General features: G+C 40.9%; 1 protein-coding gene and 2 long non-coding RNA genes across 6 annotated transcripts in view; 1 reads left to right on the forward strand and 2 right to left on the reverse strand.

Moving 5' to 3' along the window:
• On the forward strand, positions 1–19810 carry LOC120515074 (dual specificity protein phosphatase 15-like). Of its 3 annotated transcripts, none has more exons than XM_039735798.1 (7): positions 1–194; positions 1589–1622; positions 7355–7437; positions 7822–7871; positions 8102–8176; positions 13367–13538; positions 18319–19810. In XM_039735798.1, exons 1-7 carry the CDS (start codon positions 174–176, stop codon positions 18379–18381), a joined length of 498 nt encoding a protein of 165 aa, XP_039591732.1. In that variant the 5' UTR covers positions 1–173; the 3' UTR covers positions 18382–19810. The 3 variants fall into 3 exon arrangements, with proteins under 3 accessions (XP_039591732.1, XP_039591733.1, XP_039591731.1); XM_039735799.1 differs by lacking the exon at positions 18319–19810 and adding an exon at positions 17743–17916 and having other exon boundaries at positions 3–194; XM_039735797.1 differs by lacking the exon at positions 18319–19810 and adding an exon at positions 16609–17916 and having other exon boundaries at positions 4–194.
• On the reverse strand, positions 8588–27703 carry LOC120515076. Of its 2 annotated transcripts, none has more exons than XR_005630577.1 (4): positions 27662–27703; positions 16798–16923; positions 10458–10605; positions 8588–8927 (listed from the first exon to the last, which is right to left on the reverse strand). It is a non-coding gene; the product is annotated as an uncharacterized LOC120515076 (long non-coding RNA). The 2 variants fall into 2 exon arrangements; XR_005630578.1 differs by lacking the exon at positions 27662–27703 and adding an exon at positions 21089–21162.
• The window catches only part of LOC120515077, a 32476-nt gene continuing 32196 nt past the window's right edge, over positions 27703–27982 (reverse strand). Inside the window, exon 4 of the long non-coding RNA XR_005630580.1 lies at positions 27703–27828. This is a non-coding gene — a long non-coding RNA (uncharacterized LOC120515077). The remainder of the gene's footprint in view (positions 27829–27982) is intronic.

The following is a 27982-nucleotide window of genomic DNA, read 5'->3' on the forward strand; positions in this document are numbered from 1 at the left end:
CAAACTGAATACTTTGGTACACATTTCCTCACTAAGGGTTTCAGCACAGCTGTAATGCAGTTGGGATTCAGAGAGCTCGGCCCCTCTGGTCATTTCTTTAGGTCCATTCTGTTTTGAGCTGCTTAGCTGAAAGTGGATGTGACAGAAGAGGGAAGCAGAGGCACTCTTTGACGATGGGCCAGGGGATGAGTCAGGTAATGCTACACCTCTCACCTTGCTGTAGGATATGTTTGCCTCTTTGACTGGCTTCAGCTGTCTTTGGTTTTCTTTGTTTTTGTGCCATCGCTTTGGGTGAAGTCTGTAGAGCTGTGATGGATGACATGGCTGTGGAAAAATAATTTCTTTACTTGATATCCATTTTGCTATGTCTCCTAAACCTCAGTTTCCTCAAAATCTGGCCTTATCCTGCTGTTTCTAACAAAATTAAAATACTCCAAAGTGAAAATAAGAATTGGGACAAATTTTGGACTTGCTCTGCCAAGTCTTGTGTTTCAGGTAAGTTGATGTCGAATGGCAAGATTTACTGCATCATTTTTTATTCTTAGGCAGGCATGAAAAGTAATAAACACAACATTAGAAGGGACATTATCTGTTTCTGGAGGATTCCATTTTCCATGTTGCAATACAGTAGGGTACAGAGAGCGCCCCACGTGTGGCTTGTGAAATGCTCAGTCTGGTAGCTGGTGCCCTTTAAGGTGGTTGCCACAACCTGAAGAATGCAGTTTACTGCAGTAGGTTACAGTGATGCCATCCCCAGGGTCCACAGTACATAAGATGCCATCTTGTCATCTTTGTGAAACTCATGAGGCAGTGTATGCAGCACCATTTCTGTCCATACATCAAATCAATACTACATGAGTAGTCACTCTGCAACAAGCAGGCAGACTTGTACTGAACCCTAAAAGGAAAATGTGACAGCTTCCTGCTTTATGGTGACACTGCGGCCAGTTCTTCAGGTTCTGCTGCAGCTCCAAGATGCTTTAGTGACAGAAGCATGAGGATGGGTGGAGCAGGGCTGCTAATGGAAAAGTAGGCCAGAAAAAGCATATGTGCTAGGAATATGGTGGTGGGGAAGGGGGTGTTCTTTGACCTAGGTGATACATGGCTTGGGTGATGATGATGATGATGATGATGATGAGAATAAAAGGAGACAGACTGAAAACAGAGTGAAAGGCAGAAATAGTTGTGCCTAGTGAGTGGTCAGCATGTGAACACCCCTGCATATCCTCAGGCTCACCCAAAAACCGCCACCATCAGGATGAAGTTAAGTTGGGTTGAAGCCACTCTGCCATGAAGCATTGCCTTCTTTGTAAGGCAGTGTGGTGGTACAGCATGAGGGTTGGATGTTGCTTTAAGTCCTGATTATGGTGCCTTGCTGTGAATTCTGTTTATTTTCTGGTGGGTTTTCTTTAGGGACTTGGGTTTCCTTTCACCATCCAAAGACATTTTGCTATGATGATTGGCCTTTCCTAAAAGGATCGTTGGGCTCGGTTTACTCTTGTTGCGCACTCTTTGATGTTTTCCAAATAGGTGTAGAAATCCTATAAGACTCTTTTCCACTTATTTATTTTGTTTTTTACTCCACCAGATCATGCCTGGACTTTACCTCGGAAGCTGCCTAGGTAAGTGAAAAGAATTCCTTTCATTAAAATTGTCCACTTTAACTCATCGATAGGGCCGTGAGAATGACGGGGATTACCTAGGAAGTACTGGGCTTGAGGATAGCGTTCCGGGAGTCAGTGTGCACACTCATTTTAGACTAAACACTGAATCTTACGTCCACATCTTTAGGATGTTTGAGGAACTTAGTGTACATAGAAAAACACACAAGGACACAAAGAGAAAATGCAAACTCCTTCTTGGCAACCAACATGACAGGAATTGAACCCAGGACTGTAAAGGTTTGAGGAAGCAGCACTTACTACTTTGTCACAGTGCCAGCCGGGAAGGATGTTTGTATATAATCAGTAAAATCAAGACAGATGTTTAGTAAAATCTTTCTTCACACCTTAAGCGCACCTTGGCAAAGAAAATGTCTGAACACGATCAGAATGTTTAGGGTCGTTTTCAACTAGAAAGATATGGACACGTGAAAAAGAGCAGCCTGATCCAGTCTAGTAGCCAGATGCTGTTCCTCCATTGTGTCTGTGGCTAAGTGGCTAAGCAGATCAACATCTTAGGGTAACTTGCCACCATCATGACCTGCAGTTAAACATTCTGACTCTCATTCCCCTGTTGCAGGTACAGAATATGGCATAGTCGATATAAATACGTCAATCTAAGATACACAGGTGGAATTCCAACATTCATCTTTGCCATGACTACAGGTGACATCTTGACCAGTTCCAAAGTGGCCTCTACTCTGCTTCATCAGTGTGTTTATTCAGGGAATGCATAATTAATAAAATGTAATATAAATTCTATGAGGATGCTCTGAGAAGCTGTTTGATTTATTTATTGTTTTTACCAGCTTGGCTCAGACTTTACAATACATTCTCTGGTTAGATTATATTTCTCTTCCATTTAATGAAGTTTAAATAAATTACAAACACGGCCACCTTTTATTCCCCTGTGTTTCTTGATAAGGGTTGTGGGGCTGACCAGGCCATTCTATTCCCAGAGCATCATAGGAAATACCAGACTCTCTCAGGATACCTGAGATATCTGATCCCTTCAACATGTCTTGGGTCTGATCCTTAGTTTTCTCCAAGTGAGCCAAATACATTGGAGGCCATCAAACCACCACAGTTATCTTCTGTTGATCTTGGGAACTAGCAGGTCTACTCAGAGATCCATCTTTGCAAGAGACTCATTGTAGCCACTTGCAAGCTCATTCTAATATTCGCTAACTAGAATTTGTAACCATACATGTAAGAGAGAATGAGAATATAAATAGATTCACCAGGAAATTAGCATCTATTTTCTAATGAGCTAAGCTCCTGCTTCATCAATACAGATCGGTATACTTCTACCAGGGTGGCTCACGAAAAAGTGTCCCACCTCCACCGAGATGACTGAATTATGTGGTGAAGAGAAAAAACGATCAAATTTGGTACTTACATTTACAGAAGATGCTGTGCTGTGCATCCATACATCTCTGTGCCCATTTCAGCATGTTAATGTACACTCTTTACAACATCATGGGATCGATTCTCTGTATCGCATTTTCTATGTTCAACTTCAGTTCATTTACAATCCGCGGATCTGTCTCATACACACATCCCTTTAAATGACCCCACAAGAAATAGTCACACGTTGTGAAGTCAGGTGATTGTGGGGACCATAAACCCTTGCTAATAATCCTTTCGTCAGGGAAATGCTCCTGAATAATAGCAATAGATATGCGAGAAGTATGGCAAGTTGCACCATCTTGCTGGAAGTAACAAGTGCACTGCCACCACAAAAGTGGTTTTCAGGGGTCAGACAGCAAGGAAACAAGGCAGACGACACGACCACAGCAACCTATCAGGCGGCAGGCAAGACGGGAGTCATCTCGGTGGAGGCGGGCCACTTTGTCGTGGGCCACCCTGTGTAACTGTGGCCACTGCACTGTCTGTTGGTCATTCTCCATGATAAGTGGTCAGTGGCGTCGGCTGAGTTTTTAAATAAACAATCGAATGCGGTTGTGTGCAGGTACGCTTTGCTCCGTGGTTAATTGAGGTACTTGGCTGATCACGCAGCATACCTGAGTAAAGGCACGTGGGTCAGTCGGGAGCCTCAGTTGTGCCTTGACGGTAGTGGCTTGTTGCACCTACACCCAATGAGAGATTATAGATAAAAAGGAGCCTGCACGGCAGAGGGGGAATAGAGAAAAGGTTCGAGAGACAAAAAGAGAGTGGAGGTTAGATGGAGAGAAGTGCAGGAGCAAGTGAGATCCGATGCAACTGGAGGGAATGGAACTCCGGGGATGAAGCGTGTGGCCAGTGCTCAGGAGGGGGCTGAGGGTTGATCCTGCTGAGCAGCCTGGGAGCAGGTGCAACCAATGTACTCTGGGCAAAGCAGGGGAATGGTAGCGGGAGTGGAAAGGTATAAGGCTCAGCAGCACCCATTGGAATGCCATGGGATTGGTGGTTGGGACACAGGAAGGATTAAAGGTTGCCCGTGCCTGTTGGTTGATGTTTCTCTGTGCTGCGAGACCTGAATAGGGTAAGCCGGGTAGACATCAGTTTTAAAGAGATGCACCATAGTTCAGGACGTTTAAAAGACAGCTTCCTGCATGGGATTTTAACCTAATTTTTATGGATTATTCATTTGACTCAATTTTAACCTCCACATTCAGTCTTTTTATGCATTATTTATTTATTGAAGATGGCACAGCACTTTGGCATGTCATTTTATATTGATGGATACAATCCTTGATTCCCTTTTCCACCTACCCCTTGTCTGGATGTATGTGTCCTCATTTGCCCAACTCATCTCAGTTATGATTATTGATGATCCGGGTTCAAGAGGCTTCCGAATGGAAGATGAAGAGTGGAGCTAACCCGAACTGTCACATTCTCATAGTTAACTTTACTACCACTTGTGATTAAGTGAGGTACTCTACCTTTTCCACTTGGGGCAATCATTCATCCTTTAAATGCAGAAAATATTCACACCACAAACCATCCCAGGTCAAACATTTTGCAGTACAGTAACTGTGATCAGCTGTGAACCCATCAAATGATCCAACGTAATCCATGATATCTGGATTACAAAAACCTTCCAAAGTAGTCCCTTGCAGTGTGAGCTAAAGGGAGAACTCCCCTCACTGCCTGTGCAGGCAAGTGGAGAAGTTTCTGGTCATGCCAACTTAGCTGCCTCTCTCTCACACAGCCCCCATCTTACTGCGCAGCACTGCCTCTACATGCTGCTCACGCAGAGTACAAATCCTGACGATTGTCCCGAGTCTTTTGTTGTTGAACCACACCACAATCCATCCCAGGCTGCATATTTTACACTGGGGTAACGGGGGGCAGTCAGCCATGAACCTGGAACATCAGAATTACAAAGGCGTTTGGATGCAATCTGTTACAGTGTGAGCTAAATTCAGCTTGCTGTTCCTGAAGGGGCTTCTGTTAGCACTGAAAAAGTGGAGCGCTTCCTTGTGACGTCACCTGAGCTCTCTCTCTGTCACTTGGCCCCCACCTTATTAAACAGCATCACCTCTAAAATGGGCCATCACCTCAGATCTGCAGGTTGTAATAATCCTCATGACCATAAAACTTCTCTGCTGTGAATTGTTCCATTGTGCCCTGAAGATCAAAGTTTGATGAGGCCTAGAGGACAACATTACCTGCAAGTTGCAGAGATAGAAGACTGGAAACACTCTTGTTGGAGTCCAACTAATTGATTCCAGGAGGACCTTGCTACTTGAATTGGTCTTTGAGGTCTGTCTAACAGGCACTCGGCTCATCTGAAATGACTCAACACCATGCGATGATCAATAACTTGATAACTCACCAAATGTTATCTGACTCTCCAGATTACTGGATTTAAATCAGATGAAACAGCTACATTATAAAGTCAATCACTGATCTTTCACAATAAGGTACACCTTAGTGCTGGGAAGACTTATCAGCAACTTTGTGTTTTAACATGGTGTCCTTCATTAAAATTCCATGACCAATAGAGACCAGTCTGAGTAATGCTATCTGAAGCACATATATCCAACCAGCAGAGTTGTAAGGATCATTAGGACACATAAATCCCCTCTAACTGCCACTACACCCAAGTTACAATCTTACAAAGAGGTATTATAAACATGTATTTGTTATTTAGACGTTTAAACCTGTACTGTATATCTGACAGCAGTTTATATTGTAGGCTTTTCAAACCGCAGCCTCCCATTGGGATCAATAAAGCATCTATCATATGCAGTGCCTAACATATCTATCTATCTATCTATCTATCTATCTATCTATCTATCTATCTATCTATCTATCTATCTATCTATCTATCTATCTATCTATCTATCTATCTATCTATCTATTGTGGCACGCGGCTGGGAGGACCGGAGGAGGATTTGCGCCTCCTCCAGACCATGAGGGGGCGACCGCCATGGTTGCTTTGGGGTCTGCCAAGGGGGTACCCCGATGCCTTTGGAGCCCTGGACCTTAGCACTTCCGCCACACCCTGAAGTGCTGGGGTGAAGAGGAGCAGGGACACCCGGAGTGCTTCCGGGGATGCAGCCGGCACTTCTGCCACATTGGGGCGTGTCAGTGGAAGATTGCCGGGAAACACATGGAGCACGTCCGAGTGATTATAAAAGGGGCTGCCTCCCTTCATACAATGGCTGGAGTTGGGTGAGAAGAAGGACAGAGCTTGGTGGAGAGGAGTGGAGGTGGCCTGAAGACTAAAGGCATTGAGTGTGAGGCCTGGACTTTGGCGAGTCTTGGGGGTATTGTGTGCACTTATAATTGTAAATAGTAGTGTAAATAAATGTGTGGTGGTGCATTTAAACATGTCTGCCTGTCTGTGTCCGGGGCCCGTTCCACACTATCTATCTATCTATCTATCTATCTATCTATCTATCTATCTATCTATCTATCTATCTATCTATCTATCTATCTATCTATCTATCTATCTATCTATCTATCTATCAATACAGTAACACAGTACCTTTCATGTCTCTCCTATATAGTTCTTTGTGTCTGTAGACAGACTGGCTATAAATCCACATTAGCAACTTTCCTGTCAGGGAGTAGCTCACATTGACAGCTGACCGCACTCAATCTATGAAAAATCAAAAGGAAAAAATGTGTCGCACATTGAAAATCCCCACCCTGCAAGTGAGTCTTCTGAGTCCTGGCACATGTGGCAAAGGGTGGGGACAGGGCAGTGCCTCCAAAGTGGCATTTGAGAGTGTTACTCTTATTAAAATGTAAAACCTAACATGTAAACATTAAATAAAAGAGACTATTGTACCCTTTAATGCGAAAAGTCACATCTGGGCCACAATGTAAGACTTTCTAGTCGGAAAGAATGACATCTGGTCTGTTTGTGTGCAGGACTTAAGGAACATGCTAATATTGTAATTCCTTCCATGTTGTATTAAAAGGCAGGTATGAAACTGAAATAAACAATTTAAATGAACATTTGTGACATGCCAGCAGTTGACCTTGGCTCCTGCATTGGCACTTGCATAAACATCTAATGTCAAATGCAACAGTATGACTTGGCACTTGAGTACTGTAGTTAATGGTTGAAATGAGAGCTTTCCATGGTGTCAGTGCATGGGCGAGACTTTTATTTGGAGCTTTTATATTTGCTTGTTATGTTATGTTATGTTATACAACAGGATGGCTGCAACCAACACCTTTGGTGCTCCTCCATCCATTTTGCATGGTTACATTGTTATCGCTTCATCTTTTAGATGCAAAGGACTGGGAGCAGCTCAAAAACAACAAAATCAGCCATATCTTGTCACTTCACCAAACTGCTCAACCTGTGCTTCAGGTAAGGGTGTCTTTCATCTGAGCGGGGAACTCATGTGTGATCAGTTGCGAAGTGTATAGCTTAGCCTGAATTGTGCTCCTGTTTACTGCTGGACCTCTGAGTCTCACCGTCTGAGATAGCAGGTGAGGCGCGCACAGAGGAGGAGGAGAAGGTGACTCACTTGGGAGCTTAGGAGACTTGAGTTTCATGGAGAGAAGAAGAGCCAGTGCAGGAGTTGGGAGATGAGGAGAACTTCATTGTGCCATGAAACCCTGGACCATTTTACTGTGATAGACAGTTCTTGGAGTACTGAGTTAGGAAGCTTCACCTGAACTGTTAAAGAACAGAAATAAGCAATGACATAAATGTTCTTCTAACCTTCTTCTTGTTTTCTTTGTTTTTTAGGACGTGATATACTTGTGCATTCCATTAAGAGATATGCCAAATGAGAATGTGTGAGTAAACTGTATTAGATAACAATAAAAAATAATAAAGCAGATGCTGCCTAATCATCCACTCCCAAGTATTTGATTGCTTATAGCACCATTCACAGAATGTACCTTCACATGGTGATCACCTAATGCTCTAAAGCTCCAATGAAGCTGCTGTAGTTTAAGCCGTTTTCACAAAACTCCCACCACCCCAGTTACCACCAGTCACAGCTATCGAAAACACTCTTTTTCAGGATGAAGCACTTCCAGGAATGCATCACTTTTATTCACTACTGCCGGCTGAATGGCGGGAGCTGCCTGGTACACTGGTACGTTACCTCTCTTATTCTTCACATTCAAAGCGGCCGTCTGTTTCCCTCCAAGCAATGTTGCTTTTGAACATTTCTAAAGGTTGCAGCTGCAAAACTCTGTTTGGGGTGTGTGCGACTTGGTTTACAAGGGTAACTATGTGACGAAATCCTGTGTGTCTGACTCATTTCTCAGCTTTGAAATGATGCTCAAGCATGTAGGTCATTCGCTCATTAGACATTAAGGAGTTTTTGGCATTTTTAGCATTTTGTCTTGCATTGCCCCGGCTTTTTAATATGAGGTAATTTTCCCTTTTTTAGGAAGCTAATTAATAAAAAAAAGTTATAATAAGTACTTATTGAAACAAAAAAAATGAAATATGTCATAAAAATGTAAGTTAAATGTGCATCTTTGTATATACTGTATATTGATTTATTAATATAATTGTTAAACATGTACAGAGCCATAGCAAGTTTTGGGTCAGCCACCTGTATAATTAGTTTCCTGGCTGCAAAATCGTGAATATCTTATACAGCACTGATGTGCACAAAGCCGAGTCTAAAACAGAACTGAGGGAATAAGGGAAAGATGGAGGCTCTTAAAGGGGAAGACGGGCAGTGAAGTCAGATGGGTTGGGCTCATGAAGGTCTTCAGCCATAGATTTGAACCCGGGCGTGACATTAAAGGGGCTGGAGCCGACAAGGTGTTCCTTCATAGGCTCGGACCCGGAAGTGATGTCAACAGGGCCAGGTGGAATCTCCCGTGGATGGTCTGCAGGAAAGCGAGAATAAGAATCAGTGCACTCTGCCACACCCCAGGACTGACTGACTGGGAGTTGCCCTTACTCAAGCCCTTTAGCTGCCTCCCTTGTGCACGTGTGTGACAAGATATATATATATATTTAATTTTGTGTTTTGGCATAAGTTACAGCACCACCAATCAAAGCAAAAAATATAAACAAATCTAGATGCAAGACAGCAGTGCCCTTTACATCATCACCAAAAATGTCCTTACAACGTGTTTGTCACTGAAAGAGACAATTGTTTAATCGTCTTCACAAAGTGGCAGTCGTCAACTATAAAGATATGACTTTATAAAATCTCAGAAACTAAAAGTACAGTGCTTCTCAACCTTTTTTATTATTTATATAGTTACTATAACGACAAGAAAGGGCACTCTTTAAGTGATCTCTCTGACTCAGATAATACCAAGGAAGCAAAAATATGCCAAAAATAGATAATGTATTAAATGAATAAATAAATGCGAGGGAAAGAGAATGAAAGAAACTGTAAAGGCCATGAATTTATACAGTATGTATCTCTTGCAGTGACTCATCCATCATCTCACCCATAAAGCACTCCCAAACTCACCTCCCGCCACCCCTGGGCACTTTAATTGTAGGGGGACTGTTCAGCTGCCCCTGACCCAAAGACACCAACACAGCAGTCCAAAATCATAAAAAAGACCTTATTAACAAAACTTGAAGAAACAATATAGTGGAACAGCAAAGTACAACAAAACCGTGGCCTGCCGAGCCCTTATCACCAACTGCTTCTCCTCCATTTTAAACTCACAGGAACAGAGGAATTAAGACCCTTTCATATGCTGCCCCGAACTTCTTCTGGCTACCCTAATATAAGCACTTCAGGGGTTCTGGATGATGTCATCAGTTTCTGGTGTCATTTTGACAGAACGCCATCTAGTGGCCACAAGTGTTCCTGCACGTCAGCCTCTTTGCATTGGTGTATTAGAGAGCACCTGATTGGCTGTCCTCCCCAATAACTTTGTTAAGCCACAAACACATGGCTCTCTAAGGGCTTTGTGAACCTCAAACCCCAAGCAGGAGGTCACCCTACAAAGTGACCTTTCAAAGTGACATGGAAATTTATTCCATTTCCATGTATTTATTTGGTTGATGCCTTTTGTCCAAGGTGACTTAGAACATTTATGATACATTTGCTTACATTTCTTTTTTGATTTTCCAACTGGAGCACAGGCAGGTCAAGTGACATGCTCATTTCCATGCAGTGTCATTTGCAGGATTATCTTTTATTGGTTCTGCTTTGTTTTTAACTGCACGATGCTTGAGCCAGAAAATATATAAAAGATATTCCTAATAGATATGAACTGATATGGAATAATTTTGATACAATATCTATGGTTTGTCATTGGTACGGATACCTTATGTGATATACAAAAATCATTTAAAATGAAAGCTAATCAAATAAAGTAAATCATAAATGTATTCAAATATTGTATTATTATGCATTTCCAAGTCTGAGAATATATATAATTACTAACTTATTTTGATAGGATCACATTCTGCACATTCTTCATACATCCAGAACGATTTGCCTTCACCCAAACAGGGCTGAAGAGTTTGACTCTCTGGCGCCATCTTGTGGATAGTCCTGTGTTATTTCCTCTTTAATAACTCCCTACCGTTGATCTACAAGGCAGTGTGGCATGAAACAAACAAAGAAACAAGTGAACAAATAAATAAAAATGATTAGTTTAGCTTTGTCTCTCTTTGATCTTTCTACATCTATAGTTTATTATTAATATCATAAAGTTTGCCATATTGTAATTAGCAGATATCTTCCACTTAAAAGGAGACAGGGCATCGAACACAAGACTGGAACTAGCCCAGGATGGGGCAACAGAAATATTCCAACTTGTTTGCATTATTTAAATAAAAGCCATTTTCATTGAAATTGACCAAATTAAAGGAAGGTTCTTCCCAAAAATGAGATTTTTTTAAAACGTTACTTACCCTATGTAGATTGCAGTGATGGCCGAAAAAATATTTTAATCTCACGGTGTTCATGCAGAAATGAAATATTAAATATTCAAACTCAACAGGGTTGACAGGTAGCCAGTGCTGGACATTGCCAAATGATGTGAAAACGTCCATGGTAAAAACAGAAAAAAAAAAACTCACGTAATCCACATATCCATTTGTATGGTCAAACTGTTCAATATTTTTTGCTAAAATACTACTAACAGTTTCTTCCTGGAAAGGCGTCACTTATAGGGAAGATGTCATTCCCACAATGCTGTGCATTTGAATGAAAGACATGTTACTTCACCAATGAATGAAGGGGAGAGAGACAGCACTTCAATTCTAAGGCACAGCATTAGGGGAATGACCTCTTTCCTGTTTACATTCAATGTTAATAATATGTCAGTACAAAATGCACACATTTTTCACTTTTTGATCCTATAAATGGATATTGGATATGTTGATTATGTGACACAAATTATGTGAGAATTTTGTTTCTTTTCACCATGGATGTTTTTCACATCGTTTGGCACTGGCCACTAGTGATGAGTGAATGTTGCAGTAAGATCAGGCAAATCACAGAAACATTCATGAACTTCCCTGAACTTGCAAAATGCATGGAAGTCAAAGTGGAGCAACTGAACTGGTCTTTAAAGTGTCCCCGAGTGCTAGGGAAAAGTCTTCCAACAATGCTAGACTGATATGTGATCTAAACTGTGATGAAGCGGTGCTAACCACTGCTCCACCACGCCTCAGACAACAAAAGGCGCAAAGGGAAGGAATATACGGAGTACCCATAAGTATAAGGTGGTCCAGATCTAATTATGCAATTTTCATTACGCTATAACTTATTAAGTTTATTACATAGAAAATCCCCCGAAAAATCCCGGACCATCGAGAAGTGTGCGAACTGACGACATGAAGAATTGTCTTCACACCGAACTGGAATCATCCTCACATAAATCAAAGTCATCCAGACGATCTGGATCTGCATAATTAGATCTGGACCACCCTGTATACAGTATATATTCTAGATCAGTGCACTCACAGAGTTCTCCTCTTGGTGCACACATTGGGTGTGCCACTAAGCAGTGGCATCGAACTGGCTCCTTCCACTGTTTGATGGAGTTCCTTTCCCAGCAAGAATGTCAGTTTAGTTTCTGATTTATTTGTGTAAATACTTTCAAAAGGAAGAAAGAAATGCATTGTTAATAGTAATAACTCTCTTGTTTTTATTATTTAATAGCAGGTCTTGTATTTGCAGATGGAGTGAGGCTCCTTTGAGTTTTGTTTGGGTTCCTAGCTGAGCACATAGATAATCTGCCTGCATAATTAGCCATGCGGTGTTGCAACAGCCATGGCGCACTGATCATTGTTGTACTGTATATCTGGTGGCGGTATGCTCACTATTCTCATCATGGTCAGCCAATGTACCACCCCTCAAATGAAATTACTGCAAGTTTACTTATTTATTATCCTAAACTCAGGCAGGTGAGAATAGAGGGTAGAAACACAGTAGAAGAGTGACGTTTCTCCTTGGGGAACTGAGTGACGTTAGACACAGCCATATCATGCACCAATGTCAAGCAGGATGGGGCTTTTTCTTCTTGCATTGGGGTACTGCCCAGCAAAGTCTCATGGGGCAAACAAGGCCACTGGTGAGCACGGCATACTCACTGCAAAAAAATGCTTTGACCTGTTGAGTTTGAATATTCAATATTTAAGGGATGATATTTAAGAAGCTGTGATATTAATTTTTGTTTGATAAATTTAGTTGCTCTTTCGTGTTTCTGTATTAAATTTAAATTTCTGTCTTTCATATATTAGCCCTTACATTTTTGTATGACCCTCCTTCTTCACCACGCTGGTAGAGTTCCCAACATTTGCCTTCGGTTATTTGTCTTAAATAAATTATATATTTGACAAACCACTGGATACTGGGAATGAGCTGATATAACAGTGTGATTACTACAACATGTATAAAATAAATAATACAAGTGATAACAAAAGGCTTATCAAAAAAGGAGAGGCAATGTTAAAAACAAAAGTAGAAATACCAGGAAGAAAACTGTATTGATACAAAGACAAATGATAACTCAAAGAGATTCCTTTATGGTTACACAAATAAACAAAATGTAAGGAGGTAGTGAAGTGTATTAAGAACAGAAAGTGAAATGTAAAATATAAAGCCAAACAAGTAGAAGATACTGGTGAATCATAATTTCAGGAGGTTTTCAGTTGTCAGGAGGTCATTAACCTGACAGTATCTATAGTTAATGTTAAATACTAAACCATTTTGAAACTGTTAAGAATGAAGCACTAGTGGAGTTAAGTAAAGCAAGGAGTTCAAGTCATTCCTCTCTGAATTTATCTCACAAATAAACCTGCTAAACATGGCTCACCTCACTTTGTGTTTCTGACCTCTTAGCTTACAAGGCAACTCCCGCAGTGCCACGGTCATCGCTAGCTATCTGATGGTGGTGCATGGCGTGAAGTGGCAGGAGGCACTCTGTCACATCAGCACCATTCGAGCCACCATCAAGCCCAATGTTGGCTTTCTGAAGCAGCTGGAGGATTTCGGGAAGGGTCCTGACAAAGAGGTAAAGATCGGCTAACTTTTGAGGCTTACATGTATTTGCTGCATTTTAAGTCCTGTCAAGTGATGGATGATAAGCTTACAGTACATTATTAGTTCAGAAGTGTCTGAAACAATAGATTTTGCAGTCCATTGATGAAGGCTCTGATTCAGTTGATGGACTCCACACATTGGTATATACAGTAACTTCACTTAGACCTATGTATCATCAGAAAGCATTCAGGCCCCTGCACTTTTTACACATTTTATTATGCAACAGCCTTATGCTAAAAGTGTTTCGATTCATTTTTCCTTTATCAAACAACACTTAATACCCCAGAATGAAAAAGAGAAACCAAGATTTTAGAATTTTTTGCTAATTTATTAAAACTAAAAAAAAAAAAATGGAAATATCACATTGATACAAATATTCAGACCATTTATTTAGTACTTCATTGAAGCACTTCTTAGTCTTCTTAAATATGAGTTGAGCCACCAACCTTGACATTTCTGTACATTTACCAGCTGTCCATTCTGGTTGTATTATAGGACATCTGCGGATTTCTTAGTCATCTTTAACCATTTTGTTGTTTATTTGACCTTTATCTGTTTTCCTGACATGCCTGCAAAGGTTTCTGACACTTACTAACCCTATATGCTGTTTCTCTAAGATGAAAGCTATACTACCCTAAAATGATTATTCCACAATTTCTGCATTTCTTCTCTGCAGTTCTACACATGCTCAGTCAGGTTGCATAGATGGCATCAGTGGACAGCTTTTTTCATGTCTCTCCAGAGATGTTCTGTATTTTGCTCCATTCAGCTTTCCCACAACCCTGTCTAGTCTCCCAGGCCCTGCTGCTGAGAAGCATTTCCACCACCATGCTTCATCACTGGAACAGCATTGTGCAGATGATGAGCCAAACAGTTCAATCTTGATTTCATCAGACCAGATAGTCTTGTTTCTGATAGTCTGAGAGTTCTTTAGGTGCCTTTTTGCAAACTCCAAGCGGGGCTTTCACGTGTTGTCTGGCCACTTTGCCGTAAAGCTCATGTTAGTGGAGTGTCGCAGTGGTAGTTGTTATTCTGGAAGTTTCTCCTATCTGCACTCAGGTTCTCTGGATCGCAGCCTGAATGACCATTGGGTTCATGGTCACCTTACTTACTAAAGATATTCTCCTCCAATTGCTCAGTTTGGCTGCATTCCCAGCTCGAAGAAGACTCAGTGTTGTTTCAGATTTATTCCAGTTAATGCTCTTGGGAACCTTCTGTGTTGTTAAACATTTTTTTTTAGCCTTTCCCATATCTGTGCCTCAAAAAATCCTGTTTCTGAGCCCTGCAGGCAACTCCTTCAGCCCCATGGCTTGACTATAAAAAAGTTATAGGCACATCTGAACAATGATAAATAGAACAGGATGTACCTGAGCCAAATTTCAAGTATCATTTCCTCAAATCCTGCATTTACTTTGTCATTCTGGGGTATTGAGTATTGTTTGATGAGGGCAAAAATGAAGCTAAATGATTTTAACACAGGGCTGCAATATTTTCACACTGAGAAGAAATAAGGTTAAGGACACAATGTTTCAACAGTATAATCTTCATCAAGTATGTAGGGCTGACAAAGTAGCTCCATTTTAATGTCAAAGTCATTAAGAATTTTATAATAACACGTGTGGAGCCTGGACCGGACGCAGACAGGTGGACACTGATGGTTCAAGCACCAACACACGTTTATTGTACATTATTACAGTGCACTCCCGTACTAATCTCCCACAGTCCAGGCCTCTCACAATGCCTTTCTCTCTCTCTTACTGACCGCCTCCACTCCTCTCCTCCGAACTCCGTCCTCTTCCACCCGACTCCAGCCATCGAAAGGAGGGAGGTGGCCCCTTTTATCCTCACCCGGACGTGCCCTAGGTGCCTCCCAATGAGCTTCTGCCGGCACTCCCTGGTGTGGTGGAAGTGCCAGCTGTGCACCCAGAAGCACTCCAGGTGTGCCTGGTCTTCATCCCCCAGCACTTCCGGGTGTGGCGGAAGTGCTGAGGACCAGGGCTCTTCAGCCATCTGGGCGCCCCCAGACGGTGACCATGGGCCCCTATAGGGTTGAGCTTCCATGCTCCCTTTCCATGGTCCCCATAGCCACCATGGCGGCCCTCGTGGATCGGAGGAGGCGTACTCCCTCCTTCGGTCCTTCTGGGCGTCCCAGCTGGTTACCGCCCCCAGCCGCTTGCCACACACATTATATCATAATGGAGATGTTGCTAACCATTTTAAACGCTGTATTGAAAAGGGCTCTACCAGAAGTAATGCAAAGTTCAATACACACTGTTATGATAATTGCCACTTCAACTTGTGAGGACTTCTTTCCAAAGGTTTGGAATGGAAGGCTTCCTTGGTTTTGATGCAGTGCTCACAGAACCAGCAGTCTGCCACTTTTTCACCAATTACCAGTCATAACAGAATATCGCTCCACAAATCAACTTGTCAAAGTGTCAGCTTGGATGAGCCTGTGTGAACGTAGAGCTCCACAACTGAAATAGTCTGTTCCAATCAGTACAGCATTTTTGTCTCTCCAGCAAGCCCATGGTTAGTGTAACAAAACTAACCAAGTGCAACACTTATGCTAGCGTCCACCTGCGTAGTTTTTCGGCTGCCGAAGCCAATCCAGAGCTCCTTATTATGCTCTTGGCTATTGTTTCATGTGCTACCTTTTATAACACCAATTCTCTGGAAGTCACACAATTAAGCCACACAAGACCTATTAATGTAAGAATTACAGTAAGTGATGCCACACTGACCAGACGCCAGTCTCCTTTTTCCATAGTTGGTTTGCACATCCTTAAGTTAAGAGAGGAAAGAAAACCCATAGGACCATGAAGTAGATAATGGGGTGTCTTCTCCCTAAGGGTGGTGTGGTGGGCTGACCTGTCTCTGCCATTCCTATGTAAAGATTCAAACTGTAAATCCAAAAGGCACTATCATTTAAAAATGGGCCAAACCAATTCAGTAACTTGGTGATAAAATCTATGAATCTTACAAAACTGATGCTCATTCACAGGATTGAAATGCTGCACTCACAACCGTCTTGTTTTCAGGTTTACCAGTTTCTTATGGAGAGGTATGGCAATAGCCCTAGCAGTGATGGTGACCTGGAGAAAAAGGCCATGACTTGCTCTTGCAAAAATCCCAAGTTAAGCAACACTGCCGACCATAGCCCAGAAGCAGGCCATGCAGGAACTGTGGCATACCATGCCAATAAAGGGCTGTGTTTTGTTAAAACTTACCATTCAGGTTGTGGTACTGAAGGCTTCCCTGCTTCTCGCCTTCGTAGGAGATTTTTGTGTCTCCCTGCAGGATGGACCCCAAAGTGTTTAAGATAGATCACTGTGTGGTGATCTGCCAATTAAGCACTGTATCGAAAAAAAAAATAAAAACACAAGAGAAGATAAAAGAGGGATACACTTGCAGAGAATATCAACCACATAAATTTCTTAATTAAAAATATTAAACATTTAATGAACATGTTTGGTCTCTTATATGCTATTTAAATAATACATTTCCACCTCCAATTGATACTTTGAGAACCTCTGCAAGCCCAGCATCCATTATTGAAAACAACACTCACCCAACAATGAAGCCAACCCTGCAAGAAAGTAGAAGCCACAGAAAGAAAATGTACTAAAAGGGATTTGATGGAATAGACGGAGAATTGTACTGAAATCTCATAAACACCTTCTGAATGAACAGCAAAAGCTTTGGCCTTCAGCAACTGCACATAAAAGAAAACAGTTCAACAGTTGAATGGAGGATGTTTGAAGGTGCCAAGTGTCACTCTCATCTGTCTCAGCACTGTAACTCCTGAAAGCGACAGTACAGAACACAAAAACAACTTTGTGCTCCCCAAGGAGGAAGACGCAACCCTTCTGAACTTCAGCAGCCAGCATTTGTGGTCTTACATCCTGCCTGCACTCCATTACCTTATGCTCCTTCTGCCAGACACAAGCAAAATGTTTGTGCTTTAAAATGTACAGTTTATGGTGACAAACAAGGCATAGCATTAGAAAACCCTTATTTAATGGGCACAAAGCAGAATTCTAGACACACGTCCCCAGAGATGTGAAGAGCAACAGAGAAGGCACAGGAAGTTTACAGGTTTGGGAACTGGGTAATAAACACACGACACATCTTAGAAACATTTTAATAGAAACGAAATCTTCTTTACTCTACAGTCATGAGCTCCTGTCAATCAAAAAGATGGCATAGGAATCTGGGCATACCTGTCCATCCAGAAGAGTGCAAATACAGGCTTCATGTTTGTTTGGTTTAGTTTTTTTTTTTTTCCTTGTCTATGTTAAATAACAATTTGTAATTTGGTGATTATTAAAACAATGATAATTACAGAATGTGTTTTACTGTTGACAACTTATTTCACTGCTGTTTAGTAGTATAAAGTAAAAGTGCAAGTTAGAATGTTAGAATGCAGAATGGCTGATACTAAAAAATGACATAATGCTATAAATGGCACTGATAAAACAATACAGAAATACTGCAATATACACCAAACAAATTTAAAATCCAATTCCACTCAAAAGAGACATCTCTTACTATATTTGTTACTTACCCCATGTGATTTGTGAAAAAGGTAATGTAATCTCATGTTACTTCCGTGCCATGCATGGAAACTATAATAAGAAATACATTAGGAAAGTACCGACGTATATGAAAATACTACACTAAAAAGAGCAGCCAGAATGGGTTTACTAGAGGAAGATCTTGCCTAACCATTTACATTTTTTTTTGAACAGGTGACTTCAATAGTTGACAAAAGCAAAACTTATGACGTGCTTAGTTTTTCAAAAAGCCTTTGATAGAGTCCCACATTGAAGATTAATTCTAAAACTAGGAGCGGTTGGCATCAGATAAACCTATAAAACTGGATCTCATGTTGGTTAACCAGCAGAAGACAAAGAGTACAGATAAGAGGAGAATGCTCCATGTGGATTGATGTCATCAGTGTAGTCCCTCAGGGGTATGGTTGCCAGACACCTGAGTTGCCAAAGGAGAACACAGAAGGCCATAAAAGGTGACAAAGGAGGATGCATTGAAAGTTTTGCTATTTAGCAGCAGTTAAAGAACTGAGAGGTTGGTAAGTATGAATGATGTTGAACAGATTCCCCCTTGGAAATCGAGAGGAATCAAGACCCATTAATGGAACGGGGCCTGTATGACGTGCAAAAGCCAGAGATCTTCCAGGTTTTTAGCTTTGCATCCAGGACAGAGAACTTCACTCAGGAGTCTGCTCTGGGGCTGTTACCTTTTCTGATTTATGTTAATGGCATTGATTCCAGTATAGTTGGTAAATTTGTGAAATTTGCAGATATCATTACAATTGAAAGATTGGCAGACACTGAGGAGGAAGGAAAAATAATTCAAGAAGATTTGGACAAGCTTCAGAACTGGGTGAACACTTGGCAAAACCATCTTAGCATAGAAAAGTTCAATGTTGCAAGTCAAATGAAATGTTAGTTTATATTGTAAAGACTGTTAAATACAAATCAAAGGATGTTACCACCGACTATAAAATGCACTAGTGAGGCCCCATCTGAAATATTGTGTGCAATTCTGGTCTCCACACTACAAAAAAGGCATGGCAACACTTGTACTGAGGAGAACAACTAAGTGCATCCCAGAACTTTAAGGACATATCCTACTCTGACAGACTCGGAGAATTAAACCTGTTTAGTCTCAAGCAGAGGGGACTGCATTGATAAAGTAAGCCCAGCAGAATTCTTTCAGCTTAATAACAGCGAATCACATACTGAAGGATAGCTGTGAAAATTATGAGGAAGTGCATGTAAGACTGAAGTCAGGAAGCAATTCTTTATGCAAAGAGTTGTGGGAAAGTGGCATAAACGACATGAAGTTGAAGCTAAACCCTTAGCAATGTTTAAGAAGTGTCTGGATGAGACATTGAGGCAACATAGCTATTAATTAAACAAACGAGCCTGATGAACTGAATAATCTCCTATAGTATGCCGAGTTTCCTATGTTTTCATGCACAATGGAGATAAGAAACTTTCTGAAAGAATGGATGTCTATGCGAGAGCAGCTCTGGACCACCACAAACAGTAAAAAAAACACATCCATGAAAAAAACTCAGTACACTCATGTTACATAATCCGCAATTTAAGTGATCTAGTCGTATGTGCACAACAGGCAAAACAAAGGTATTTTTTTTCCCTAAAATAAAGTTGGTCCAAATGGTCTGAACACACACCAGAATGACTTAAAGGAAGAATTTTGCAGGCATATTGCTGTTGGTGTAAAGGAGCCCCAGTAGCATTTCTGGACACACTCGTGTTGAATGATTCATTGGCTGAAAGTCCTCAGTGATAGTGTGTCAGAGAGAGAATGTTTAGCATTGTTCATATCAGCACTCCGTTTTGTTTTAATCCTCTTCTTTGCTACGACCTCCAGGGGGTCCAGAGTGTGTTCCATAACTAAGCCTTACCATCCCAGTGCACCACAGCGTAAAAATCCGACTGGCCATCACAGAGTTTTAGAAGATGTGAAGGATGTCACTACCACCGTTAAAGGAACGCAGTCTCCTAAGGAAAATGAACCTGCCCTGTCCTTTCTTCTATAGTTCCTCTGTGTTACGTGACCAGTCCAACTTGTCATTAATGTGGACCCCCAAGTACCTGTAGAAGTGAACCATCCCTACATCCACTCCCTGAATAATGACCAGACATAGAGGATCGATGGTGTGACAAAAGTCAATATCCAGTTGCTTGGTTTTGCTGATGTCAAGTTGCAGACAATTCTTTCTGCACCAAGAAACAAAGTTAAATGAATTTTTCTGGAAAAGCAGAGCAGTGCACACAAGAAGACTTGTTCACAAGGGATCAAGCTTTTGAACTGAAGACTCACCTCTGCCCCCCCCATTCAGCTGGAAGACTACTGTATGGAGTCTACACATTCTCCCACCTCTGTCTGGGTTTGTCTCCCATACACATACAGGTTACTTAAGTGGAGACTTGAAATTGGCCTGTGTGGGTCATCTGTGTTGGCATAAAATCCTGCTGAGGACTGTTTCCTGCCTTGTGCCCAATGCTGCCAGGATAGGTTGAGGGTGCCAATGACCCTAAATTGGATGAAGTTGGCTTCAAAATTAATGTCTGCATTAGCTCTGTGGGAGGGTTGAGACAGCGTTTAGAGGATCACAAATTTCAAAAGTCCTAACTGGTGGGATTTCAAAAGCATTTCATTTCAGACGTTGAGGGCTTGTTTTATTAGTCCTGAAAATGAAAATGAACTGGCAACTGTGAAGAATATAAATGGCACCAGCGTGAATTCTATTACTAGGATATGTTTGTGCAATTATTAAAAGCTTAGGAATCGTCTCTTTTAAAATGAATAATATAGATATTGTAAAGAGCTCATAACAACTAATCATATTTGCTAATGGTGGAAATGAGCAATGATCTTTGCAGTAGAAATATCAGTATAACTGATCCATCAAGACTGTAACAAGTTCAGCAGATGACATTTAACTAAGAAAATACTTGTACTCACTCACGCAACAGAGGACGGGATGATGGTAAAGCAGTCAGTGCTCCTGCCTCACACTTCCAGTGATCAGAATGTGAATGAATTCCTCTCTGGTCACACCTTCTGTGCAGATTGCATTTTTACATATTCACTCCAGTGTCTTATTCCACCTTCCAATGACGTACATTTTAATTTATCAGGCTTATCTGAACTGAATCAGTGGACAATCAGTGTGAGTGTGGGTGAGTATGAATTGTGCTGGGCTGGCCAGGTTTATGCCTTATGCTCAGTGTTGCTGGATCGACTGTGGCTTCTTATGGCCCCTGCATTGGAATAAGCTGGTTAGTAATGGAAAAAATGAATGGATGAAAATAATCACTCTGTGTATTGTTCACATCTGGAAAACATAAACATTGTTTGAGAGTTACACTGTATGTATTACTTTCAAATATACACCATAGAGGGTGAAGAAACAAGAAAGGCTGACATGAGGCTAAGATGTATTTCCGTCTATAGGTATCCTATTTAAACTGAATGTGGCTCTACTCAGTAGCCACCAAATTATTATTCTTTTTATTATCTTATTTTTCATATGGGCGCCAAGTCTGAAAACAAAATGAAAAAAAAAAAAAGCAGGCCTGGGTATCCAGGTATTGGCAATAATCAAAGGTAATGCACCCCCTGAGGCCTCCAGATCTTTGTAGACAGGCATTTGTGCCTTTTGAAAGCCATTATCATCAGTGTCCTCCCACCGAAGACTCTCTAAGTCTCAGCTCAGTTCTGCTTTGAGTGTGACACGTAAGGCTGAGAGGAAATGCCTGTGTTTTACTTTCATACTTTCTGGAGTTATGCCAGGTCATGTTACATAACTTGACACTTTAAATGATCATCTTTGCTTCTTGCTGGCAGAAATACAATATGGTCTTCTGCTGCTTCTTGAGGTGGCTTACTAAAACTTTAGTGTACTGGAATCTGTAAATTTAATTACTGTGTATGATTCTACTGTTCATACATCAGGGATCAAAATGAAGGAAAAATGCAAGTAACAATGTATTTACAAAGATCATAACAGGCAGTATTCATTATTATTTATTGCCTTGCATGCAGTTTGTTTAAATTAAAATGCTTTCTGATTTTCTTGAGGGTGAAATTACAATGTGTGAAAACACTGGCCAATTAAGGTGAATTGCGGCATTTTCAGATGTCTGTTTTTGTAAATACAAAATTAAACATATTTTTGTGCAAATGAAAGACTAACAATGACTTGGTAAATTTATGGAAGAAAACAACTTTGTCTCTACTGTCAAGAAATCTTCCAGCAAATGTCTTCTCAATAATCACATGCAATTCTCATTGTGAGATAATTACTCAGTGCTCTGCATCCCTGCAATGTCCAAATACGATGCTAAGAGACAGTCACACATGCAACCTTTGCCTCTGTTGGAGCTTGTCACCTGTGTTGGCACCGTATACTGCCAACTGTGCCACAGCACTCCCTGTGATCTTGTTTGCTGAAACTTCACATTTGCAAAAGTTGTCAGGCAGCTTAGATTTTTTTTTAAGTTTTACTCCTTCCTGCCATCTTGTGGTCACAATCAGATCTGAACATTACATTTCTTAGACTTTCTTTGCTTTCAATTGAAGGGCAATTTACTACTAACATTGACAGTGTGTAATTGGCCTTGCTCTTTCATACATGTCTCTCTATTATATAAAAAAAATCCTTCACTGTGGCATGACGTTTTGGAGATGAGACTTTTTGGAAGAGAGATTTTTTGCGAGCGAAGCGAGCGGGGGCAAAGCCTCTTAGTTTGACAAAAGCATAAAGTGATTTGATTGAAAACATGAATGCAATGCTGGACAGTATTAAGGAGAGTGAAAGATCTGTAGTTCTGACTGACAAAAGTACAAACTGTTTTGATGAGTTGTCAGATGAGAAATGCATCAACACAGTGATAAAATGTCTGTGTAGAAGCAACAGCAATGTGTACAAACACAATGAGAAATGCTAATATGGGGGTGGAAATGCATAACTAGTTGATTTGAGAACTATTTAAAGTAAGGAGAATGATGTTCCTGATATGAGAACTGCATCAGAGCGATTGAGAAAAACTCTAACATGCCTTTGGTGCAGCTTCAGTCCTTCAGAAATGCTGTCGTAAAGTCCTGAAACTGTGTGTAGGTGAACACTGCTCTTTTCAAGTACAAAAGCCTGTACTTCTTTGAGGGATGAAGGATGTGGAATTTTCCTTTGCATTCAACACACCGCAACCTCTCTTAAAGGTTTAGACAGGGCGATGGGGTGGCCGTGGAAGACATTTAAGTTGATCCTGATGTTCAAGCAACCACTCATGAACTAGTTTAGCAATGTGAATAGGTTTATGGGGTGTCACACACGTGCGAGTAGGAGGAAGCTGAGTGGACCGAAAGAAGGTAATTCTATGCCACGCCAGGGGACGGAGTGCACTAAACCGTTCTCTATTTTCTCTGCAGACCAATGTCACTTCTGGCCCCGGCCCCAAGAGTGATGTCACTTCCGGTTCCAAACTCCCAGTAAGATATCACTTCTGGTTCCGGCCCCCAAGAAAGATGTCACTTCCAGTTTCGGCCCCAAGAGTGATCTCACTTTCGGTTCCGACATAGATGACATCACTTACTTTGATGGCCTTTTAAGCCGCCATCTCTTCCACTACTCATCGGTTCATGTTGAGAACTCGTCCTGAGCACATCTGTGCTATTTCAATTAACTTTTGCAGCTGGGTACAATATATGAGTGGCTGCCCCAAATCTTTTTGTGTGTCCGAGGGTGATTTCTTTTCACAGGGGTCAACTGTATCAAGTATACAGAATCCATGCTTACATGTGCTAATCAATATACGTACAACACATTGTAACTCTCTGGTGCCATAGTTAATGAATATAACTACATTACCTTGAAACATATGGCTTAGATACCTATCTTACCCTGAAACTTCTCACAGAAGCTATTACTGTACATAAGAACTGACACAATTCCAAAACAGCAACACATTAACGTTCATACATCCTTTTCACCAGTGGGTCAGTCCTTAATGAGCGAGGAAATGGATACATGCTGTAGTCATCACATTATAAACTAACTATGCTGTGTTGTAGCTTCATTAATACTTAGACAGTGCTACTGTGGTTTATGTTGTAAAAGTGAACCTAGTATGCACAACTTTATACACAGCACACAGAATTGTGTTTTTATGACTTCATTATATTCTACAATAAAATCTTAACATTAATTAGCAATACAGTAAGTCATTAATAAGACTAATGTGTTACATATACACTCACCTAAAGGATTATTAGGAACACCATACTAATACGGTATTTGACCCCCTTTCGCCTTCAGAACTGCCTTAATTCTACGTGGCATTGATTCAACAAGGTGCTGAAAGCATTCTTTAGAAATGTTGGCCCATATTGATAGGATAGCATCTTGCAGTTGATGGAGATTTGTGGGATGCACATCCAGGGCATGAAGCTCCCGTTCCACCACATCCCAAAGATGCTCTATTGGGTTGAGATCTGGTGACTGTGGGGCCATTTTAGTACAGTGAACTCATTGTCATGTTCAAGAAACCAATTTGAAATGATTCGAGCTTTGTGACATGGTGCATTATCCTGCTGGAAGTAGCCATCAGAGGAAGGGTACATGGTGGTCATGAAGGGATGGACATGGTCAGAAACAATGCTCAGGTAGCCCGTGGCATTTAAACGATGCCCAATTGGCACTAAGGGGCCTAAAGTGTGCCAAGAAAACATCCCCCACACCATTACACCACCACCACCACCAGCCTACACAGTGGTAACAAGGCATGATGGATCCATGTTCTCATTCTGTTTACGCCAAATTCTGACTCTACCATTTTAATGTCTCAACAGAAATCGAGACTCATCAGACCAGGCAGCATTTTTCCAGTCTTCAACTGTCCAATTTTGGTGAGCTCGTGCAAATTGTAGCCTCTTTTTCCTATTTGTAGTGGAGATGAGTGGTACTCGGTGGGGTCTTCTGCTGTTGTAGCCCATCCGCCTCAAGGTTGTGCGTGTTGTGGCTTCACAAATGCTTTGCTGCATACCTCGGTTGTAACGAGTGGTTATTTCAGTCAAAGTTGCTCTTCTATCAGCTTGAATCAGTCGGCCCATTCTCCTCTGACCTCTAGCATCAACAAGGCATTTTCGCCTACAGGACTGCCGCATACTGGATGTTTTTCCCTTTTCACACCATTCTTTGTAAACCCTAGAAATGGTTGTGCGTGAAAATCCCAGTAACTGAGCAGATTGTGAAATACTCAGACCAGCCCGTCTGGCACCAACAACCATGCCACGCTCAAAATTGCTTAAATCACCTTTCTTTCCCATTCTGACATTCAGTTTGGAGTTCAGGAGATTGTCTTGACCAGGACCACACCCCTAAATGCATTGAAGCAACTGCCATGTGATTGGTTGATTAGATAATTGCATTAATGAGAAATTGAACAGCTGTTCCTAATAATCCTTTAGGTGAGTGTAGGAATGTTGTCCTGTGTAATGAAGGAAAAGACATGAGAGATATAACAAGGTTTAAAACACCTTATTTATTCCATTGAAGGTGGTAAAGAACAAACAAAAATGTTGTTAATGAAAAGTGCAAGAGATTTTTGTCCTCTGGTGCCTCTCTTCTTTAAGCTTCATAAATATGACTCTTCTCAGAGAGCCCCTTGCTTGCTGGTGTCAGGTTCGCAAGTGATCCTTGACTTCCAGCAAGACGGTTGTTTAAGTAGCCCTGAGGAGCTTCAGGGCCAAGCCGCAAGTGTCATCAGTGGGCTTTGCTCTCTTGGCTGGAGACTAAATAGAAGAGGCTGTTAGCCTGCTGCTGTTTTTTTTCTAACCTTTGAAATGTCACTAGGATTTTCTAGCTGGAAGACTTTTGTGTCATGCTTTCCTGGGGTGCGTGTTCAAAACATTGTTAAAAAAGCTCTGTCTGTAGAGCTGCAGCTGACACAGCAGCCCCTGAAGAATATTGTTAAGAAATCTTCCACCACTAAAATACTCATAGAATGTTGGATCTCAAGAGAAAATGTCATAAGGCTGAATGTAAATGGAGAAAAACTGAATTAACAGTACCCTATGAAATATTAAAGGCATGTATATCTCAGTATAACAAAGTTGTCCATCTTGAGGGACATTCCTATTTTCTAAAATTATAACCGATCATGCAGGAATCCCAAAAGCTGTATTTTCTACTACTGACCATCTTCTTAACCCAGTTCAGTCAATGAAATGCCTACTGAAAACTTTCAGCAGAACTTACGGGGCTTTTGTCAAAGTTTTAAACACAAAACAAATCCTGTTGCACCTCAGCATGCTCTTTTTAGAAAATGAAATTCCGTCACTTATAGGAATTTAGGTTTACCTGAACTCCGTAGATTTATTTCTCAACTAAAACTTTCCATGTGTGTCCTTTCCCAGTCTCAGCTACTGGGGCTCCTATATACCAACAGCAATACGCCTGCATAATGCTTCACTGTGATCTGGGACTGCCAAGTCAGAGGTTTTCTTTTTAATTTTCTTGCTTTGAAGTCATTCTGTGCATGTCCAGAGCATAATATGTTCATTTATTTATTTAAAGAACTTCCATCTATCTATCTATCTATCTATCTATCTATCTATCTATCTATCTATCTATCTATCTATCTATCAGGATTTTTTCAAATAAGTCTCTGATATGCTTATTGATAGTGTACTTGATCATTATATACAGGACTCTTCTTAAAAAATCTGGTCCTCTGTACGTGACATTCGTAAAATTATTTCTAACCTTTTTTTTTAAAGTAAAATTCTAGAAAGAGAAGTTTAGTTAATCAATTAATTGACGCCACAGACCTCAGCATTCTTAGAAGTCTAATGATAATGCAGAGCACTTATTGTGTTCAATGGCACTCAATAGATGGCTGCTCTTACCATTGAAGATTCCCCACTATATTTTACAGTTGGGAACAGGCATTACTTGTTGGTTTTATAAAAATGTGAACATGTCCCGATGAAGGGAAAAGTGTGAAAATTGACTCATCAGACTAAATTATATTTTCTGTTATTCAATGGTACAGGTTTCCTGTTTCTTACATGAGGTTATATTTCATTGTGCATTGACTTTAGATACTAACAATTTCCAGATGGTAGCACTACCATAAATGCCAGCTTTGGGAGGCTCATGATGTGCAGTGCTGGTTTAATTTTGAGGTGATGTTTTGCGGTATAATAGTAACTTGTCTATTGAAGTGATTGTTGAATGTCCGTTGATCTGTCTTGGTGAGCTCTGACTTGCAACCACATTCTCTCTTTGCTGATGTTGTTTCTCCATGTTTGGCATATGCTATCATTATTTTTGAGACTACTCCCATAGATACATGCAGTAATTTTGGGGTTTTAGTAACTGATGCATCTGCAATTCAGGTCTCAACTATCTGGCCTCTTATCTGTTAGTTACCTCATGTTGCTTTGAAAACTCATATATCAAAGTGCTAATAATCAGACTTCCTCAATAGACAACAAATACAGCTAATGTGCAGTCACCCTAATATGGCTCACCTTTACAGCTGCATTTGTAGTTTTTATTTAGTTATTTTGAAGTTAAACTCTTTTTTCGGGTTTTGTTCTTGTTCATTTTTTCATTTCCCGTGGACTGACTGAATGACTGACACCTTGTCCACTGCTCATTCTCACCTTGTGTCCAGTGCTGCATGCTCTCTGTGACTCTGAAATGGATTGAGAACATTATTTATGTAAATACAATCATCATTATAATCACTACATGTACATTTCCTCCACTGCCAATATTTGAAAGGCACTTCATAGATAAATAGGACAGTCTGACCTTTATGAACATTTACATTGCACTTTCTCAACTAG

The sequence above is a fragment of the Polypterus senegalus genome, chromosome 14 (genome assembly GCF_016835505.1).
Source record: "Polypterus senegalus isolate Bchr_013 chromosome 14, ASM1683550v1, whole genome shotgun sequence".
NCBI classification, from domain to species: domain Eukaryota; kingdom Metazoa; phylum Chordata; class Cladistia; order Polypteriformes; family Polypteridae; genus Polypterus; species Polypterus senegalus.